Source organism: Limanda limanda, chromosome 18, assembly GCF_963576545.1.
Source record: "Limanda limanda chromosome 18, fLimLim1.1, whole genome shotgun sequence".
Classification (NCBI taxonomy): domain Eukaryota; kingdom Metazoa; phylum Chordata; class Actinopteri; order Pleuronectiformes; family Pleuronectidae; genus Limanda; species Limanda limanda.
In genome coordinates this window covers 20,956,815-20,979,096 of record NC_083653.1, presented here as the reverse complement: position 1 = coordinate 20,979,096, position 22,282 = coordinate 20,956,815, and the positions used below count along the sequence as shown (strand labels likewise).

The 22,282-nt window shown below is 43.3% G+C and overlaps 1 protein-coding gene across 9 annotated transcripts in view; it reads left to right on the top strand.

The window, feature by feature from the left end:
- Positions 1–22,282, top strand: part of epha7 (eph receptor A7) — an 86,003-nt gene that overhangs the window by 45,049 nt on the left and 18,672 nt on the right. For all 9 annotated transcript variants that reach the window (XM_061091518.1, XM_061091516.1, XM_061091514.1 and 6 more), the window contains exon 4: positions 22,152–22,276. In XM_061091518.1, the coding sequence (XP_060947501.1) occupies positions 22,152–22,276 (125 nt within the window). The remainder of the gene's footprint in view (positions 1–22,151; positions 22,277–22,282) is intronic.

Here is a 22,282-nt window from a genome sequence, read left to right as displayed (position 1 = left end):
ACTCCCAAAGCTTCTCTTGATATGGAACACATGCTGGGGAATCTCGCGGCCCCGGCTGCAAATGGCTCCGGCACTTTGCAATAGGGCCATTCGAGTGTTTCATTTCCTGCCCAAGGAGTTAAAAGGACTTCCAAGGGTAATAAAAAGTTGAGCAAGGCTGCATTCCGTAGGTGCCCGACAGCAACGAATTCCCCCTACTGGACAGAACACACACACACACACACACACACACACACACACACACACACACACACACACACACACACACACACACACACACACACACACACACACACACAGCAATCCCAAGTCAATAGCTATCCTTTGATGGCTGTTTCCTGCAGGCAGTGGTGTTTTGTCTGGTGGTGCAGATGTATTGTTCGTAGCCCAGACCGTGTTAGCGTGTTAGTCAGAGAGGGCACGTGTCTCTTATCACACACAGGAAAGCATCAACATCAACTGCATGTTGGTCATGGTCATTGGCGTCTGACCATCGGAGCTGTTATATCACCATTACTCAAAGTTTTTGATCTTTTGGTATCCGAGCAGCCTTCATCACAGATCATTTTGCTATTTTCAGCAATTGACCTTTTACTTGGTTCAGTGTAACTTATCGATTTAAGCACGTTGAGAAAGACGGACACATACTCGATGAGCAGTAGAAAGGGACTTACTTAAATCTGTACGGACTTTGTTTTAATTTCAGTTCTTTGGATATCATTTATATTTAAATACGAAGATGCATCGCTCTATTTAATGATCTCTCCTTTAATCCAGCAGCTCTGTGCTGAGCTCTCAGTTATTCTCTCGTCTTCTCATACAGGGTAAATGGTGCAAATCAACTGTAAGGGCTGGTTTCACAGTGAGTCCTCGACTGAAATCACCCTTAAGTCACCTTCCAAGTTGTACATTAAATAGCCCTTTATGTTTAATAATCATTTTGGAAGTTATGATTATTCATTTCTATGAAGTGATAAAGGGTCTGTTTGACCTCCCAAATCGCTTTACAGTAAAGTTTTGCCATTCATCCATTCAGACACAAATTCATGCAGCAATTTGGGCCAAATCTTGATGTTTGTCGAGATTTGATTGATTGATTAATTGAAGCACCTACCGTCTGGTTAGTGGACGACCCACTCTACCTCCTGTGCCACAGCCAACCCATTACATTACAACTACAGCAGCTAGTGATTTAATGAGAGCAGCTGCCGCTGGAACCTGTGTAAAATAAACAGGTGGCCCTAGAGTTAAGTTGTTAGGAGGCCATTTCATTTAAACAATCTATACTTTCTTACAGTTGTTCGACTGTGAAGCTGCTTTGTAAGTATTGAGAATATCAACCCTCAGACTTAATATTGTTTAACCAGTTTAAGTTTAGTTTCATGTTTATTTTTTTTAGGTTTAACCAACATTTTCTGATAAATCCCCATATATATATTCTTACATTTGTCGATAGGACACAATTACCACTAGAAATAAACACTAATGTTGCTCTGTGTCTGTTTAATGTCCAATTAGGGAGTGTGTTCGCTTTAACCATTCTTCAACTTAATTAGGTGATGCTATGTTCTTTCGCAGGTGTTGAGTTGTCAGCTTGTTCAGCTGCCCGCACGTGGCCTCGAAAATCAATTACTTCATTTTAAGAGCTCCTCCGAGTTTCGAAAACCTGGGGTCCTGCATTACTGTGCTATGAGGCTGTGCAGTCACTCTTCAGTACAGACCCTCGTGGAAAATCTCAAGCAGATGCCCCTGAATTTCAGCTCCCATCGGGCATATTGCTCACTCCATTTGCTTATTAATCAAATTAGCACAATCTGTTTTACACAGAGGACTTGGACTGTGAAAGAATTGAAATGGTGCCAGTTGCCCACATTGTCCTGTTGGCAATTCAGCCTCCTGAGACACACATTGGAGTGGCTTAATGACCAGGACAGCATTGGTCCTTTGGCCCGATGTATTTTCTGAAGCAACATGTGTAATTGAGAATAAGATCGTTTTAGCTCATTCTGTGTTGATTGCAACTGTAAAAGTTTTCAGTCTAATGAAATGAACCCGAGGAAATAGTACTTTGAAGTGAACGGCAGATGCTTGTTGAATCTGTGTGTGCGGTTGGCTCCCCCTACGGTGAGAAACGTACATGTAATTAATCATGCGATCCGTGAAAAGCTGCTCCTACACCTAGCCATGAGAAGGGATAAATGTTTCTTATTTTTCACAAACTGGGAAGAACCTCTGCTCTCCGAAGATGTGTTGAAAGCATTCTTTTCGAGTTGTGTTTGTAGAAAGGGAAGGACATGTGCAGCGCTGAAACGTTTTCTTATTCATTCCCAGCACTTTGGCTGAACACGACCTGGATTTTGTTTTGCCGGAGAGCCTGCTCTTTCAAAGCGTTTGCTTTTTCCTCTCGGGTTGCGGACGTCTATGAAACGGTTCGTGGCTGTAGAATTGGCAGAGATTTGCGTCTGTGAGCGTGACTCGCTGGAGCTTTGTGAGATGAAAGAATCGCGAGGGGGAGATTGACAGCTCGGCTTTTTTCACTCTTTCATTGTCTCATCAACATACTGTCTCCTGCAGTGAGGAAAACTAATTATGTCTCCGACCCCCTGCTTCACCCCCTCCCATCCCCTCCCCTTTTATTCAGATCATCATCACACTTGGAAATCATAATGAGTTTGTGGCCGACCACTTTGGCTTTGGAGAAAGGGAGTTGGGGAGGGGGGGGAACTCTGAAAGTCCATTTGCCTCCACTCAAACAGGCCGCTGGCAATTACGGACCACCTTTTGACCCCCGAAAGCTGTGGCCTCAAATTCTTTCGGGCCCTGACCAGGACCTGGTTTTGTCCTGCACACCTGCCAGCTCCCTCAGCTGAACTTCCACTGCTTTTAACCGTTGCTGTGCCAAAACATTTTTGTTATCAAAGCAGAGAGAGTGTGTGACAGCCATCTGGTGGGACTTCTTTTAATTATTTGGTATAAAACCACGGTAAAAAAGATGATGGCAGCCGAGGATGTGAGAGGACGTTGGTGTGAGACGCAGAGCAGATGGTGCTTCACATCTGGGCGAGAGAGGGAGTTAGGGAGGGCGAGAGGGAGGCGATGACAAGGCAGCGTCTCTCAGTCCCTTTGTACTGGATGATCTCCTTCACCCGTCCGTCCTCTCCGCTCATTCTGCCGCAGCCTCGGACAGCTGGGACAAAGAGCTGCTTTGCAAGTGTTCAGATCGGAATGAGGCGCGGCGGGGACTGCTGGGGGAATAGGAATGCTCATTTAACCTACAGCGAGTCAGGGTTTGTTGACAGAGTGAGAGTAGAACATAAACACACACAAAGATGTTACCTTGGGAGAAACACCTGACCGGAAGGAGGATGTGCAGGAAAAAACATGGTTTATTTCATTATTGTATTTAGATGAAAAAATTGAATCCTTGGATGTTTTTTCAGGGTCTCTTATTTGCGTTGTTATTTTGTTATTATTTAAAGGATTCCTACCTGAGGCCTTGACATCTTCTTTGATTGGTTTATTCCTGTATGATGGAAAGTTAAAACTTGAACTGAAACTTTTCTCTTCAAGAATTAAGGATTTGCTCTTTTTCTTCCTGGATATTAAACTGAACGAAAATCTGAAGTTTGGACTTTTGTTCTATAAGGAGGTCAGCATGGACTTTGAGGAAACGTTGTTGCTTGCAAGTTTTACATTGTATATATTAAATTAGAATTTATAATAATTAATAAGTTAAGAAAGAATACGTAACCGTTAATTGCAGCCCTAGAGCTTACAGATGATTCTGCAGTGCAACATCTTCATCTCTGCACTCCTTCCGATGTTCTTCTTCACCAAAGAGAAAAAGGAACAGCAGAATTGTGGTGCAACAAAAATCGACCAATATTTAACTGTGATCCCGAATCGACGTATGTGAATTTTTAATGACGTTGCATCTCCTATTCATTATACATTTTTTGCAGAGTTGTTCATGGTGGGTTTGTGTATCTCCTAACGCTACACTCCCTGGAACTAAGCAGCCGCTGTGTACTGCGTGTGGAGAAGCACCGAGGCCGATGAGAGCTATTCTTCTGTGTCCAAATATATTCTCCGAAGAAAGATTACATCTAAATGAAAGCTGGAAGAGCTTGTATCCTTAGAGACCGAGTTAATTAAATTTGTAAATTCCTCCCAAATCATCTCCCTATCACACTGGTGACTCGCCATCGAACGCTGCCAAAAAGTGTGTCACAATGCGTTAAGACCAGTGTACTTTGGCAGCAGACGTCTGGATGTGAGATGAAATTAACGGCCTGCAGAGACCCCGCGTTTTCAGCAGGTCTGGCTTTTGTGAAAACACTCCTCCAGTGAAGAGAAATAATCACTTATTAATGTCAAGACGTTATTTGATTTTGTCTGCCATGCAAAATTAAATTACATCTAGCTCGCGAGATCCAGTGACTCAATGCACTGACTGGGTGTATGTCAGCCGTACGGGCTTGTTAATCTGACACATTACGGGTAACATCCTGTGCTTTTCTGGCTTTAAATCGCAGCTGATAACACGAGGTTGATTCAGGCTGGAGGTCCGAAGTGTGGCAGCTGCTGGAGACAAGTACAAGCTGTAAAGTCTTTGCCCCGGACACAGTGAAAGCCAAGCAGGGGCGTGCTGCAGGAGGGGAAGACTCCTCCCACGCAATGTCAACACGCTTTTTGTTATTTTGTCACCTCCAGCTAACCCGACGGTAGCTCGCTTTAAACTGTGTGAACATGCCCGGCATTTGCATTAGAATAAGTCGCTGCTCTCCAATTAACTGGTGACAAAGTGGATTGGAGATACGCTAAGTAAACACACCGGACGTCTGACACAAAGAGGCAAAAGCCGCTGTCTGTCATTGTTCCCGGGGTAATTGGGAAGCGGTTTTGGGAGACGGAGCTCGGCACCCTGAAAAGGAAACACTTGCATGCCCCCCCCAATTTCCCACTACGTCTTAAGCCCCCTTCGCCTCCTATCAGACAAAAATCACCAATTACAGTAATGGCAAATCCCGTAAGCCAATACACAAAGGCTGGCGATGATGTGACACCTTGCTGGGTCTGAATCAGGACGTCTGGCTTCATCTCTCAATTTGGAGGCTCTCCCTCACTCTCCTTGGTTTGACATAACTTTTAAGTTTGGCCCAGTTTCTCATGCTGCTGTTACACACTTTCGGGACGGAGTTCGGGCCGGTTAACCCCTTCATTCCTGTATGGCTGTAGTGTACATACTCTACATAAACACAAGGCAGTTTTTATCTGGAAATTATAAATTGGATTATGAATCTGATTAAATGACAGATTCCCTGCTGACAATCAGCAGGGAACGGCACTGAACGGCTGATAGATGATTTCTGTTAGGCCCGATATACTGACAAGCCTAACAAGTAACTTGTGTGGGTGTGTGTGTATTTGTGTGTGTGTGTGTGTGTGTGTGTGTGTGTGTGTGTGTGTGTGTGTGTGTGTGTGTGTGTGTGCGTGTGTGTGTGTGTGTGCTCAACACTGCTGGTGGTCCCCTTCTAGTAGGGCATCTGCATCACAAACAACAAACTAGCCGCCCCACCACCACCGCCTCACCCACTCTCCTCACCCGCCCCCTGCTGCTTCTTTCTGAGCCTGAATCCACGCAGCTCTGCACAGCGCAGCCGTCTATATAGATATGAATGGGCCCACCAACTAGTCTTGAGTTTAATAGTAAAGGATTAAGGCAATTCAGACAGATTCACAAAGGACGGACTGGGGCAGCAGTTTTTTAAATTGTCCATATGTGACTAATGGCAGATGTGAGCATTAAGGGAGACAACACAATGTGTCTAGGCATTGGCTGCTGATTGTTTCCATGCGGAGGCTGAGAATTGGTTTGACCAGAGCTCGGTATATGTGCAGCAGGGATAGATTAAAATGCCTTTTTATTCCTTCTTATAATTCCGTCGCTGTAAAGAACCACTTTGTCAGCTTCTCTTTGTGCCGCACCTGCCTCCCTCTCCGTCTCAAAGAAAATAGAAATATGATTCTGAGCAAAGAAAAAAAAAAACAGTTAAGCACAGATTGGGCTTTTTTTCATTTTGTCTGGCCAGTCTCCAAACTTTAATCAGTTTGCTGACTTCAAGGAGGTACAATACTTTCCAAAGGCTTCTTTCTTACCCAGTAGGGGAAAGTGATTGGTCTGCTCAAGGTGCAGTTTTATGTAACCATTCCCTGCTTCTGCCGTTTTAAGCTCGCAACAAAGTCATGAAAGAGCCAGAATGAGAAAATATTATACATCTAATAGAGCTGTTATACAAAAAAAAACTGTGGATTGCTTAATGCCACAAGGTGCCACCTTGAGCCTGCTGGGTGTATTATGTTTCTCTGCTCATAGTAGTGTTTTGAATTCCTCCTCAATATCACCGTCATTTTCTCTCCCCGGCTGCTCTGATGATCTCTGACATCTCATTAGAGTGTCTGTTATTCGTATTACTCGCACTAAGGCAAAGTGATCGCTCTGGATAGTGTGAGGTAAATTCCTGTAACCAGCCAAAGAAGAAAAGAGTCATTATCAAGTCCAATATATAGTTGGCAGCAAAACACAGACACTTTGCTCGAAGGAGAAAGTACAAGCTATGAGATTGTTTCCCAAGATACATTTTCAAGGCTAATTATCTCCCAATAATGACATCATTATAATGGTAGTGAGCCAGGGCTCAGGCTGCTTGAGAAAGAAGCTTTTTTTTTCACACGACACTCACACATGAAGCAGGTTACAACACTTTCTTCACATAAAAGGAAAATTCAAAGAAGCTGTAGTTATGTTTATTTAAAATTCACATTTCTGCTGAGATTTAAGCTTTAAATGCGAATACCACCCGCAGATACTCCACCAGCACTCACGTCCGGTACGGCTGTTAATTTATTCTATGAATATATTTAATGAAATGTTTATTTTGGGATATTCACTGTTAAATTAGTTATTTCCTCACAGCCTGCTGGGATGGGGTGTGAACTTCCGCTGTCAGCTTCGGGTGTCAGGCACAGGTGGCGACAGCAAGTCGAGTCGGGAGCAAGTCGAGTCGAGAGAAAGTAAAGTCAGTCATGACCCCGACTGAAATAGTCTGGTGTGTGTGCGTCTGTGGCTGGAGAGAGCGGCACCTCCGTCTCCTCGGTGATTGAATTTCTCCACCGGGTCGTTCATTGACTGTTCGTGCACAATGACAGCTTTTCATGAGGAGAAATGTTTAAAGCCCACGATGCTGGCACCGACCAGTTTTCTGTTCACGTACAAAAAGTAAACCGGCGAGCAACAGAAAATGTGAGTTGAATATGGCTTCATAAAAAAAGTTATTTGTGTCCTGTAGAAATGTAAAAATTCTGTGTCAATATTTTTTTAATGTTTGAGGTTATTTGTGAAAACCACAGGTTTATTTTGGAAGATCTGTCTTAAAGATGTAGGATTTATAATGATGCTGTGAGATGATGTATTTATAAGACAATTGTAGGTTATGTTGCTCATTAATAAACAGGACATTTTTATGAAGACAATAGATTTTTATTTGAGTTTCAAGTGTTTTATTTACTGGATTAGCCATAAACAGACATTAATCTCTGGACGTTTTATGCATAACTGCAGATGAAGTGTAACTTTATTGGTCCTGAAACCATTTTCATTGAAACAGAACAAATAAAGCACGAAAACTCGCTGGTTTGTTTGAAACCAGCACTTCATCTCAAAGCTGAACGCACGGCTGTTTTTCTCAGGTCATTAATTCACGAAATAAAAATTCGCTGCAAATGTAAATAATGCAAAATGTAGATTTACATTTGCCACAATTGAGGATTATATTTGTTTCCACCCATAGAACCCTGTGATCGCAATGGAAGTTAAAAAATCCCAAAATTGAAATTCTCTGTCATAGGTCAAAGGTCATACCACTCATCTTCCAAAAAACTGGTCTTGTTTTTTTTCCCTTCTCCCTCGGAAGAGAATCAGGCTTTTGGCTCCCGCTTTCTCCTGGAGCCCTGGTGTTTATTTAGTGCCGGTGTAGCAGCATCACCGGGTCTATCTCCATGCAGCGGATCTGACTCCGTGCCCAGCGACCGGGCCAGTGACTTACAGTGGTGGGGAGGGGGGGGGGCAGTTAGGACAAAGGACAGTGAATATGCCTTTGTGGGGCAGAGGGAGCCGATCTGGGCTGAGTTCAGCCGGGCAACCTGAGAGCCAGCTTTGTCTCTGCATGCAGGCCGTCACTCAGCGCAGTTTCGGTTGAAGCCTTTCGGGGGGGGGGGGGGGGGGGGGCGGTAGGCCGGCTGGTACGAGTCTGAGAATACTGTTGTTGGACTCTACAGCTTTTTAGCACTGGAAACAGCTTTTATAAGACACTCCATAATAAATCATAGTTATGAATTTGATCCTAACAGAATGTTACACGCTGTGAGTTGCCATGTATATATATTTTTTAGAAACCCACAATTTCCACAGGCCCCGTAGAGATGGAGTCCCTGCTCGTCTCTCTCTCTCTCTCTCTCTCTCTCTCTCTCTCTCTCTCTCTCTCTCTCTCTCTCTCTCTCTCTCTCTCTCTCTCTCTCTCTCTCTCTCTCTCTCTCTCTCTCTCTCTCTCTCTCTCTCTCTCTCTCTCTCTCTCTCTCTCTCTCTCTCTCTCTCTCTCTCTGTGTTTAGCAGTCATTAATCTTCCTCACTTAGCTGCTTCCGCAAGTTAACAGAATATAAAAATGAAAAGATGTGACTCAGGAGGGCGTTCATTTAAAGGATCGACACTATTCGACACAGCGGTACTCATGAGCTAATACCTCCATAAAAGTATTCTTCAGGACAAATGTGTCTGATGTGTGTGTTTGTCGAGTGCGGAGCGACACACCCAGTCGCGTGCTGCCGTCTGGTTCCCGTCACGTCCTGTCATTTGCTTTTTGTCTGGGCATAAAGAAGACATCAGGCGAGCTCATGGCAGACAGATGAGCGATGGAAGAGTTCACTGCTGATGACAGACATGCACGCACAAAAAAAAAAGGCAATACCCAGAACTACTGTCAGCCACTAAGCAGGCCATTGTTGTTTTTCCTCTTCCACATGCAGTCTGGCTGCAGGCCTGTCTGGAGTGTCTGGCCCGGGGTTTACTCATCACGAGCGCAGCTGCCAGCATCAGGCTGTCCCCTTGATTACAGGGCTGCTGCTGAGTCCACTGGGCGTTCCAGTCTTATCCCTTATCACCAGGTGCATTCGCTCCGCCCGTGCGCGGCTCTGGGTCCACACATGTATGCGATTGACTCAGACCGAACGCCCATTACAAGCACTGGTATGCTTCTGCGTGTTAGGCCATTATCAACATTCAGTTTCTGTTCTCTCATGCAGAGTTGGGTGTTGCTAGGTGGAGGTTTGAAGCAGGCTTTTATTGGATCAGTGTGGGATTTAAAAAGGGTCTGAGTGTATATCTTATGACCGGCAGCGTGAATGTGTTATTTTTATTCAACAGGCCATGAAGAGTCAATGCTTCATTTGAGATGTTCCTTCCTCCCCGTTTTGCAGCATTTATTTCCCCTCAAGTATTTTTAAGGCTGTTAACATAATCTTTCTCCATTTACTGTCATTACCACATACTGTATACTCTGTATTGGGTTGTGGACGGAAGGCCAGTGCAGGACCCAGGGCCAGAATGACCCGATCCTGTTGGCCTCTTCCTAATCCAAGTTTCGCACAAACATTGGTTGTGGATGCAGCTGACAGGTAGTTTTTTTTAATTAATGATAATCTTTTATGTACGAAATATTCAAAATCTTTAATCTATTCAACTATTAGTTTAGTTGTTTAATACAAGTAACAACCAAAAACCCAAAGATTTTAGCCTCTTATACATGTACATATAAATATACACATACAAACGTATATATATATATATATATAAAAACACAAAAAAATACACAAATAGTTATACAACAAATGCAGTATACAGATACATAGTCATATACCAAAACATGTACAAATGCCTATAGATATACCTATACATATACAATGACATATTTACATAAACATGCTGGCAACATAAATATGAATTTACATAAACATACAAAAACAGGCATATACATGTACATAAACTTGTAACAAATAGAAATATTGGAGTCTGGAATCACAGAGAGCTTTGTTAACTAAATGCAGACAGAAAATTTCCAATGAGTTGCTGGAAACAACATGTTATTATGCTGCGTTTCAGCATCTGTCAAAGGCGTTCCAGAAAGTTGTTTGAGCTTTGGGATCAATACGATCACAGAAATGTGTTTGACTTCTTTTTAACATGCAGCCTCAGTGCTGTATCATACTGGAGTTCTGTCATTCACACATAGACCTGGAAGCGATCAGGAACATTTTGCAGTTCCCTGATCAGAAGATGAAATTTCTTAGGCCTCTCAGGATTAGAAGGACCCAATCGTTCTCTCTTTGTGTGAGAGGACCACAAAATCATCCTCACTTTCCAACTCCATTTGATCTCCAACTGCGAATTTTTGTTACAAACAGAATAATAGAACACAGACTCAGACTTCAACTTATCGGCCAGTGGAGCTGTGTCTTTTTATTTATTTTTATTTTTTTGTTTGTTTCTCGGTTGTTGGCTTATTTTACTGTGGGGATGAGGGCGAACCTCTCAGCGTGTGTTTGCACTTTTGCAGATTCGTCCCTCTTGATGTGATCGATGAGATTGTTTTCAGTCTGAAATATCAAAACATCAACTCATTCTGACCACACTCGGAATGCTGACACTTTATCTGGTGGCGCACTGAGCTTGTTGACAGATTCAAAGTGCTCAGCAACCCGACTCTGGCACTCGGGGAGAGGGCTGCACCTTCAGCACCTTCCACAGCTGTCCACAGCAGTTGAGCGGGGTCATTTTCAGTGCTTGTTGGACTTGTCTCAGACTCTGATCTGATTTAACAGTACAGTGTCTTGGAGAGCTTCAGGCCTGCCCCAGATCTGTTGGCAATCAGCAGCGTGTTGGACCAGACTGCTCTGTGCTAAATTACAGAGGCGGCTGGAGGGGCCCTGGATATGATTTCCCTGGGATGGAGCCTGTCCAAGACTGTGATTAAAGAGCATATGAGCACTGATTAATATGATCATCTTCCCTGATGACAGAGATATTCCTATAATAAATGGATGTTTACGATGCCAGACCTCAGTGATCATACCAAGCGCTCACATTCTGCAAAATGGCGGTGGTGGGTATAATTTGGAATTTAAATATTTCTCGTGTCAGGTGCCAAACATTAGATTTATTTCCTGATGATAAGGGAATGAGAGCGGCGTTAGGAGCAGCTGCCTCAGTGTGAAGCTGCAGATAAGTGTGACTATAGAGGTTGAAACCTCAAAATAATAGCAGTGCCTCAGGATTCTGACCCGGTGCGCGCGGCACAGTGCATTTTGTGAATTATCTCACTTATCAGTCCCCGGTGAGCTCAGATGTCCAATCACGGTTTCAGATTGGAGCACAAGGCCCTCAGGCTGTGCTTTGACATTTAAGGGAAGCAGAGAGGTGGAAGGCCATTTGGCTGCTTAGCAGCCCCTGTAAATATCCACAGTCACCGCGCCGGGTATGTGTCGTAATCGGCACCGTGCCTTTTCACTCCACAGTCTTTGTTTTATTAAGATAAACGATAAAAGCCGCTGTGTATGCTCACGCGTATCTGTGCTTAGCCTGGTCATGTATTTGAAAAGACATGCCTTGCAGCTGCTTGTAGCAAAAAGGTCAGCGAGGCAGCGGATAAGCAAAGCCAAACGTGCACATTATAACAAGTACCACTGCTTTCATTTCTCATCTGGCCGGCGCCTATTTGTTTCACAGTGTATTCTCTCCGACAGTCCATGTGCTGAGCTGGAGTTAGATAGCATCATTACAACACAGCTCACCAGCAAAAGGGATTTGGACAAGCATGGCATGTTTTCATGACTTCATCAGGCTGCATAGGCAATGCTGCACATTTCAGGAAATTCGGCAATTAAGGGCGAGGATATCAGGCTTTGCATCAAGCAGCCAGGCACTTGGGGATTTACTCTGATTAAGTGGGTTCAGATGAACAGAAAAAAGGTTTATTTACACTCTCGCAGAGCTTTTCCTCTGTTGTTGACCTCCGTCGTTTATTTCCAGCGACCTCCCGGAAACTAGTCTGCATCTCAAAGCGTTTAGGTCCGTCCCGCAACGCCACCTTGCATTACATCCTGCACACACATGCCGGCCTGCTGTGTATTGTCACAATAATTATGATTGCTAGAGTAAGTCAACAAATGTTCTTATTGGCAGCCTGGGATGTTTTATTACAAACAACTGGGCTGCTTGTGTGAACAGTTGAGCATTTTAAATTAAAAGGCTCAGTTTTATGTCTGTGGTAAATCTGTGGTTTTGGCTTAATCAAGCTGCAGTGCACATTTAGTTTATGTTTCATGTCATTGTTCTTGGAGTCATATTGCTGGTTCCCATCTGCCCATCTGATCACGACCTTCTACAACATGCCCTGGCTTCTGAAAGACACGGGAGGAAATTACATTTCACACCTAGCTTTATTAAAGTAGGTCTCAGCTGATCGCCAGTGATCACATTTGCTTCACAGCTCATATTTTATGCTTTCTGTGGAAAAACTGTGAAAAGGGGAAAACATACATTTGAATAGAGCGCGAAACCAGAGGGGAGGGTTGCCTTGGTTTTGCTGTAGCCGGCATTGTGTGGGCACGAGTCCCTTAGCACCTCAGATTGGACTTGAGACGTTGGAGTGAGTCTGGCTTGTTCCATACGTTCATAATCAGCCCCTGCAGGTTTCTAAAAAACGTTTAATTTGAAGTGAATTTTACATTTTCTTTACCACAAGAGGGCCCCATATTTGTCAGCAATACGTGAAAATGCATCTTATCATGAGTGATTTCAGGATATTTTCCACTCCACCAATGAAATGTGTTAACCGTCAGAGAATTAGCTGAACTGGTCAAATGGATTTCACTTCAATAGCTCTGCTTATATACAGCCCTTCAGGACTTATTCAGAAATTATTCAGGACTGCTTTATGACTAAACATCAGTTATACAGATTTGATTTTGATGAATGAAGGAAACATTGACTAGATTAGTTAAAAATATTTATTTATTTACTGTTTGTCATTTAAATGATCTATAATGCAACATAAACTGACTGATAACTTTTGGCAAAATTTCCCACTCAGCACATTGCTTGATCACAATCCTCAAAAAAAGCAAATACACCTTTGAGTATGTTGGACTCCACAAGGACACCAATATTTTGACTACCTTATTTAGAATAAGAAAATTATTTGGATTGTTGTATTTACATGAGTTACAGAGCATAGTCTGATTATGACTCATTGCATCCAAAGTTATTCTGCCAGTTTTAAAAGCCCAGCCGGAAATAGTTTATTGTACGACACTAATATATTCCATTTTGATGCTGTCTTATTGCTATTTTAGCAAACACTACAACTTATGTGTTGCTAAGCGGTTGTTAAGTGCTTTATGTTGATGTCGCAAAATGCTATGAAAACGTTGTAATACCATAACTACCTACTAGAGGTCTATATAATACAACTGAGGTCAGAATACTCCACACGTCTTAATTTGATTATTTATTATTCGAGTACGACATGCAGTTTCTTATTCAGAGCGTTGGCTTATAATCAGGTTAATATTGGAATAACGGTGTCCATGTATACATAGTGAAGATGAGCACAGTTGACATTTTGAAGTTGGGTATCAGTTTCATTCTCCATTAGCTAGTTTTGGCTGGACTCTGACTGTGATTTAAAATGACACACACATCAACAGAAGACTTCCTCCATGTTCTTTCCAGCATTTAAAATTCATGGAAATAGTTTGTATGTGTTTTGAATCCATCACCCTAGCATTTCAGTGCCCAGTGTGAACAGGCCCGTAATTTCTCCACCACTGGTATATGATTATGTAAATGTAGCCCACGGTACAATGGACTGGAAATGACTCTATTCTTGCCCTACATGAGGGAAAATAAATATGGCTATTGCAGAGCCAATTCTAGCTGACTTGAAGAAATCAGGGAGTGTGCTAAGAGCCATTGATGATAGGCTGCCAGCCCTGCTCCCTAATTTGGATACTGACACAGGAAAGCCGAGTGCTTCTTAAATAAGTCCCTGCTGGTTTAACAATTATGTAACAAAGCTGACCAATGATTTCTGCGTATGTTACACTGCCGAATGGCATTTTGATGTCATACATGAGCATGCAGCGTGGAGCACCACTGCACGTTCAAATTAACTCACTGTCAGGAGGCATTGGAGGAGCAATCATGCACAGTGGTGCCGTGTGTATTCATGTCAGTGTAGCATGAATGCAATTTCCCCTCGCTGACCTTCCACTGCGATTCTGATTCCTGGCTTCACCGTTGCGAGCAGGGCTGTACTTATGCTGTTAAGTGTGGGTGATGCACTCTGCAAATCACTCACCAAAAAAAGGGGAAAAATGCTTTAACTTGCTTTGAGCACTGGGAGAATTCAAGACGGGATTCAATCAACTGGAGAAATTCTTATTGGCATCTAATGTGCTTCTTGTATGGCCAAACACATCCCAGCATCATGTGATTAGCACATTTCTGTCAGACCTCACTCTTGACTGTTACTCTGAAGACATTTTTTGTGGGGGGGGATTTGATACCTCTCTGCTGATCTGGGGAATTGATGTGAATGTATGATAGTGGGATCCTTGAACTGGGAAATAATGAGGGGAACTCGGATGGCTGTGTTGAGCTGTCAGCGGTGAAAGCATCTGAGTTGTTAATAATCATCTCGTCACCTCTGGAGCTGTCAGCCCTATAGAACATGAAGCATCCCAACCAGGTCCCAGTCAAATCAGACCGTGCTAATTGCTTTCAAAAAAGAGTCACCTCTGACCCGCCCTGCATGGTGACCAAAGGTGTCCCTGCCGTCGACCCGCATTGCTATGCAGCGAGCACTCCGTCCTCTGCCAGGCTCAGCTTCAAGGGTATTTCATGCCCCTCGTATGAAGTACTGATGAATTGGAATCATCAGAATGATACCGCCATTCTTTGTTGGGAGGACAAAGCCTTTGCTGTCTGTGGCCATTCCTAAGGAATTACAATGATGGGCGTAAGTTTGGTTTAAAAAGAGATGGGGGCAGATTTAAGAATTTAGGAACAAAACACGTTGAGCTAAAACAGGAAACATTTCATTAAGAATGATATTGAACAATCCCCCTCTAGCATCACACAAGACGTTTTCAGACATGAACTCGTGAGGATGTTTGCAGAATTGGGTCTGGACTTTCTACAGAGGTTGTCTTTCACACATGAACACGGCAGCAGGAGATCGTTCACTCAGACACAATCACAACAGCCCAGGAGTCTCTGGAGCGTTCAGGTGAGGGCTGGTGCAGACGGCAGAGGCAGGATGAAACCTAATCATTCTGCTGCAGAGATCACATGTTTTTATTTACAGCACATCGCCAACGTTGTCAGCCCTTATCACCAAAAGCTCTCTCGACATCTTCGTCGGTGTTAAAGCCACAATCCCCTCACAGTAAAGGGATCTTGGCTCTGTCCTCCCTTTTTCCTCCGGTTTGGGTCCAAGCAGAGGTGACCTGGCACTGCCTGGTTGTGGCATGTGAACAGCAATGCCTCAGTGCCACTGGCAAGACACTGGCTCTGTCGGCCGGGAGCAAATAACTTGTCAGAGCAGTTTTGACAGTTCCCCCTCACATTCATCTATCACCGTCCTTCATCCTTTACTCCGAGTGCACATGCAGGATAGTAAAGGCAATTCTGCTTTTTATACAAGTACTTAAGTTACGTAGTTTTATGATGCTGTCGAACTGTACTGCAGTTCATCTATATAGAGAGGCCCTGCTAATATTTAATTCATCAAATTTATGTGTCTTATGTATTAATATGGATTTATATGGATTACAAAATAATCCATTGCCCTTCAAAAGCTCCAGATATTATAGTAAAACAAAAAACATTACAATAAATCAACACCTCAGTCAAACTAATTCATTAAAATCTGATCGTTATAATATACTGATAATAGCCAGCCTGTTGGCAGGTTTCATAGAAACCTCCTGAACTGGAGAATCACTATTTTGACTGAGGAGCTGGATTTAGGATATGAGGTGGGTTTCATTCATCACTGCAGTCATATGTATTAAGGAAAATATGTGAAACTATATACAGGCTGTACAAACACTGGCGGCTGTGAAAGGAAGCAGAAAAAGTGCACGATATAAATGTTATGTTGCCATATAGAGCTCTGGTGTACACATGGTGATCCTGTGCAAAGTTGTATCGCTGCAGCTTGTTTTACAGGGAATCTTTATTTGAGTCTTTATGTGATGAGATGAAACAGTTGTCGTAATCAATGGCGTTTGTTGCGTGGAGGTGTCACACCAACCCTAACTCAAGTTTCTCGAGAGCTACTCATCCAAAATACTTCACGATTGACACTGCACTTGTTTGGTTCGAGTAATACACAGAGGGTTAAAGTCTAGAGTTTGAATTGATGAGCAGCTGTTGAGAAAATCAGACAGGCAGACATGATAAATACACACAATATATACATTATAATTAAATTCTTAAGGTACGTTGCCCAATGAGTGGGTGCATGGCCTTCAGAGAAAGTATAGGACAGTATGGCCATCTCCACAGTCAGACAGGTGCACAGTAGCTGGGGGTAGATAACTTCCACCCACTCACACAAGCACATGCACATATTTTCTCCTGGTTTCACACAGGCATGTAAACACCCACTCTCCCACACACACAAACATGCACAGGCGCTGTGCTCCAGCTGTAAAAAACAACCCAGCTGAAGTCACATGAAATTTGGCAAAGTGATTGCGCTGTCTTAAAATGTAAATTGCATCCTCGGTGCAAGGAGAGACAAGCGTTTCCCCACCGTGAGACGATTACACGGAGAGCGGGTGACAAGGAGCAGGCGGCGGTTTGACACTGAAACACAGTGGCGGAAAGTGAAAGTGTGTGGGGGGGGGGGGGTACACTTGCCTTTAAATCCAGCGACCCATGAGCAATTCTCAACTCACGCGAGAAATTTCTCCACTTTCAACCCGAAATGGTTTTTCATTTAACCATGAGCACACAACTTAACCAAACTGCCTGGCCTTGACTTTAAAAGGGAAATTGCATCAATTTTACACGTACAAGTCTGATTACTGTTCTTCTGTGGCCTCTGTGAGACTTTCCAAATCTGAGAAAGAAAAAGAAAAAAAAACTCCCGTTGATGTCATCAGGATTATCTTGGCTTGGGCTTGGAGAAATACCGGCGAGGGCGAGGAGATGCTCCCGGCTGCCACGACAAGTAGCCGGCATTTTGAGGCTATCAGGAGGAGACTGCTCCTTAAACGCTTCTCCTGAGCTGCCAACGTTCAACATCAGTCACTTTCGACTCTGTTGAGGGAGTCACAACATCAAGTTGAAGTAATCTTGATTATGTCATACCTCGTTAGTGTCAGCCCAGCCCGGGACCAAACTGTCGCCAGGCTTTCCTTTTCTTCTTTCACCGGCTGCTGTGAAAAATATCCAGACTCCACTGAACTGTAAATATTAGGCTCTGCTGCGATGAAACTGAATGGAACCATACATGTATGTTCATGTCAATGTGCAAAATTCTTGATATAATGGGGAGGAAAAAGGAGGATTTTAAGTATGTTAACATAGATTTCTGATAAAGACAGAACTGCACAGCCTTATGATGATCAACAAACTTTCATTGATTTGTGAAATTTGTTTTTACTTGTTTGTTTATGAGCCATTTGGGCCTCACAGGATGTTGTTTTAATTATTATTATTTCCTTAGAGACATAGCAATTTCTAACTCGAATTAAAAACCGGTTAAAATGAAAGAAAATTCTGAAAACACCGAGAATCTTTTGCACCTCAACACAGATGGTTTCCGTAGGCGTTAACATACACCAGCGCATCCTGAAAATAGGACTAATTCATTTATGGGTTTAAGGCATCGATACGGTCTGCGAGGCGAGCACGGAGGCGGAGAAAGACACTTATGTAATGAACTACCTCCTCTGTGCTTTTTGCCTCGGAGACGAATCAGGCAGCTGAGTGAAAGAAGAGGATATTAAAAAACGCACTGCCTAATGTATTCATAAGATATTCAAATGCAGCACACGGTGGAGACGGGCTTCTGGATCAGTTAGCGTTAAAGGAGGTGCTTTTCAGGGTCACTAACACACTTTCTAATATTGCAAAATGAATGCACAAATGCATTATCCAAACAGTCTCTTTAAGACCTGCATGGCAATTATACTGCTTCCAGCCCCACAGGTCTGAGAGTGGCCTAATGTCAAATCAGTCATTAATGGCTGTCGCGCGCTGCCTTCTGAGTGAGACAGAGAGAGCCAGGGAAGCAGGTTCTTGGAGAGTGAACACTCCACTCTGCTCTTCGTTGGCAGCCCCTGAAAGATGGAGAACGACTTCTTCCGCGTTCTGAAAATCACCTTCCACGGAATGAGCCCCCTTTTTAGCCCGTGGAACAGCAGGTCTGCTAATACTGTTCACTGATCTCATGATCTCTGTGGAAACACAGGGGCCCCGGCTGCCTGTCACCCATGGCGGGGTGAGGGAGGGAAGGAGGGGGCGAGCTACTGCTACTACAGCTGCAGGCCAAAGGGGGGTAAATGGGGCAGATCTGGTGCCTGAGCCTGCGTCACACTCTTCAGAGAGCAAGCTCTGTGGGAAAGTAGCTCATCTCCGGCAATAACACTGCTGCCACTTGAATCAGTGAAGGGTGCTGCCAAATGAAATTGGAAGAAGAGCTAAATTATTAATCGAAGTGAAGTGTACTAATATTTCAAATATCTCAGGATATCTGAAATCCAGATCTGTCTCAGGGTCCGGTAGTTTGAGACAGTGCCAACTTGCTAATGGGGTGCAGCATTTTTGGAACTTGCTGGGAAAATGCCTAGCCCCATGCTAGGAAATGAAAGTGAGGATATGTCAGGGTGTTCAAAAGGCCACAGCTTGTCCGTGGGTCCACCCAGTACAGCTTCATAGGAAGTGAAGAAACCAGGGTCTTTGAAACCTGTCAAATGTAAAGGAGTTCACTGCCACTGCTGCATGGAAGGTCTCTTGTGAGTCCTCCAAGTTTAAGGAATTTCAATACTAAATAGCTAGAGTTTGCCCCTTTCACTTCACAGTGATGTAATAACATTGGAGGGAATACATATTAATATTTATAGGCTGGGGACAAAAGAAAAAGAAAACCGGAACAAGTCCACAGTATGTTTTACCCATAGTAAGAAGCAAAACAGAAAAAAGTAAAAAGAGATTTTATCATCAATTGGGAGGAATCAATGTTTTTTTTTTACATCTCTGCCAAAACAGCATGTGAATCATTTTCTTTCTAACTAATTGACCTGAGAAAAAGAGTGAAAGAAGCTCCAAAACCCTCGGGGGAAGAGAAAGCAATGTATATCAATGAGTCCAAGAGTTCTGAACAGAGTAAATATATACCCTGAACTAGTGTCTTTTTATGCACATGCAGGGGAGACAAATACATCTGCAGGGCATGAAAGCAAATGTCAGATTAAAGCAGTAAACACAGACAAGAATCAACATTTAGTGCCTATAAACCCCAACCAGAATTAGACGCTGGAAGAGAAAGGTCCGTATTTCAAGGACATGGTCTGGGCGGGGGAAGAGAGAGCAGCCAAATTGGATGGAGTTAAGCTGCAATAACTGCTTGTTATGACTCTGGAGAGAAAAGCTCAATCGTCCCTTTGACCGGCCGCTGAGAAAGGAAACATTGTTTCTGTGTTTTGGGTGGATCACAGGGGGACATGTCACAACAGCACGTTTTTGACAAGGTCTCGGGTTGTCCGCTCTCGTGTGCTTCACTGTCAGGAATGCTGATGAGGCTTAATGAGCTTTTAATCCAGCCGGAGTTATTAGTGGCAGGCCATCTTAAAACAACCTGGGGTCAGGCTGCGTGAAGGCTGCCGAGGTCCACTCCCATTGGATCACTGAGCACGGCACTTCTGTGCTTCAGCAGGTTGTGCTCGTCCGGGGAAAAGCACTTTTGTCTCCTGTTGGTTGTTGTTCAGAATCATGGCAATTATAGGATATCGCTGTCTCTTGACTCGTGGTTAAGAGTGTGAAATTTCAGGTTTTGGAACATGGCACTCTGCCAAATGGTGCGTCAGTGCGTACAAGTAAGCTGGGTGTTCCACCTCCTCATTTGTAAGTTGCTCAGGATGAGATAATGAACCGAAGTCATGTGATTGCTGTCATGTTAGGATCCTGATCTTCTTTGGTGCAAAGTCTGCATTCATAATCTTTTCTTTTCATGTGAAAGCACTTTGCTGTATCGTGACATGAAGTGGTTTCTACCTCGGAGTTCAAGTCGTTCCCGGGACAGCTTTTCGAACTTGCTAAGACATGTTAATTAATACGTTTAGCCCCCCGAGCGGGATGAGTCATCACGTTTTCACAGTGTGTTTACAGAAAAGATTTGGGGCTGTTTCGAGTGCAGATTTGCAGTAAGCATATCTTTTGAAAGCATAGTCTCCTCAGGGTGCGGTTTGCTAATCCAAAAAGCTTGCCATCTTTTTCCTCTCCGGGATCCTTGAGAATAGTGCTGTACAAATGATGCTGATTACAATTAAGATAATGATGGTAATGACGTGAAGGTAATGGAATTTGTTCTAGAAGCAGCAAGCACAGCTGCACAACAGTGATGCAGGGGCCAGATTCTCCCACTGGTTTTTACTAAGCCTGGTTCTGACTGATACGTCTTTGTTTAGACTTGTTTATAGAATTGACATATTAAACCTTAAAGGGGAATTTCTGTGTTTTCTGACTTGGTCCCTAAATGTGGCTATGTTGATATTTTTGGAAATTACTCCAATAAACAATAAACAAGGTAGAATGTGCTGTGTCATTTTCAGTGACAAACACACACAATTCTACCATTGCTCACATGGACAAAAAGTACAAAATGTTTAACGACTCATTACAGTAACAGCCCAGCCCATCTGGGTCATGTAGCATTTTAGCATCTCTGAGATGTAGACAATTTTATAGTTTTTGTCTATTTCTAACTCTGTCTTCTTTGATTTTTATGTAAATTAAATTGTGGATTTACCAGTTCCGAGAGGAGTTAGCATTAGCAGTAAATGTGGTAGTATTAATAGCAGTAAGCCTAGCAAGAGCAGCAGTAGTAGCCGTGTTATTACCTCTGCCAAAGAAGTTAGGGTCTCTGTGTTAGCAGGATTACACAAAAATGCTCAAATCAATCAATCTTTCTTCGAGTTTTCCAAAATTTGTCATTGATTTCACAGAGAATCATTTATGGGTCTTGGAAACAAATCAAGCATATTTAGGGAACTGATATTTATGAATGTGTGCAATTTGGTGCAGATCCAATATCCGAGTGCCATTCTAGTAATGATTCGGAATGAAATCAGCAGTGTGGTCGCAGTAGCTGGTGCTGCAGCTGTGCCAGTACAAAAGTTCTAACAGGTGTTTTTGCAGCAGTAGCAGCAGCTGCACTAGTTGTTGCAGCAGAAACATTAGGATTATATCAAATGAATGACAATAATCATGCTTAAACCCACATTCGTGTCATGTAATAAGATCAGTACAACCCTTTCCCTACAGCTAAAAAATATAACTTTGTATCTGAGCTGTTTTGCAAATCTAAATGTGATAGCACTTAATCTGGCAGCCAGACACTTAAAATGAGACATTCAGAGAGCCTTAGATAATTGGTGTGCAGAAGACTGGTGTCACAGGGTTACAGGTACAACCCTCTCCCTCTAACAGGCTTTTTCAATGGCTCTGTCATCACGGAGAGTAAATGCCTGCCTGTTCCGCTGGAAATGTTGGAATTAATTGAAGTGAATTGTCATTTATAATCTACATGTTGCAGTTTTCCACGGCCTGGGGTAACGCTATCTTCCGCTGGGTGCACTGTAATTGAAATTTCGATCAGGGAGGGCAAACATTTAGAAGCATCCCATGAATATTCATGCGCTCGTGAGTGTCTCTGAGCGCTTGTGGCCGGCTGTATGTATGCCTGTGTGCGTGTGTGCAGAGAGGCTTTGCCCTTCACTCACTGACATGTTCTTGTCCAAACAGCTCCATCCCAGGTCAGCGAGGTCATCAAGGAGAAGGTGCAACAGCGCAGCATCCAGCTCTCCTGGCAGGAGCCGCAGCAGCCCAACGGCGTCATCACGGAATATGAAATCAAATACTATGAAAAAGTGAGT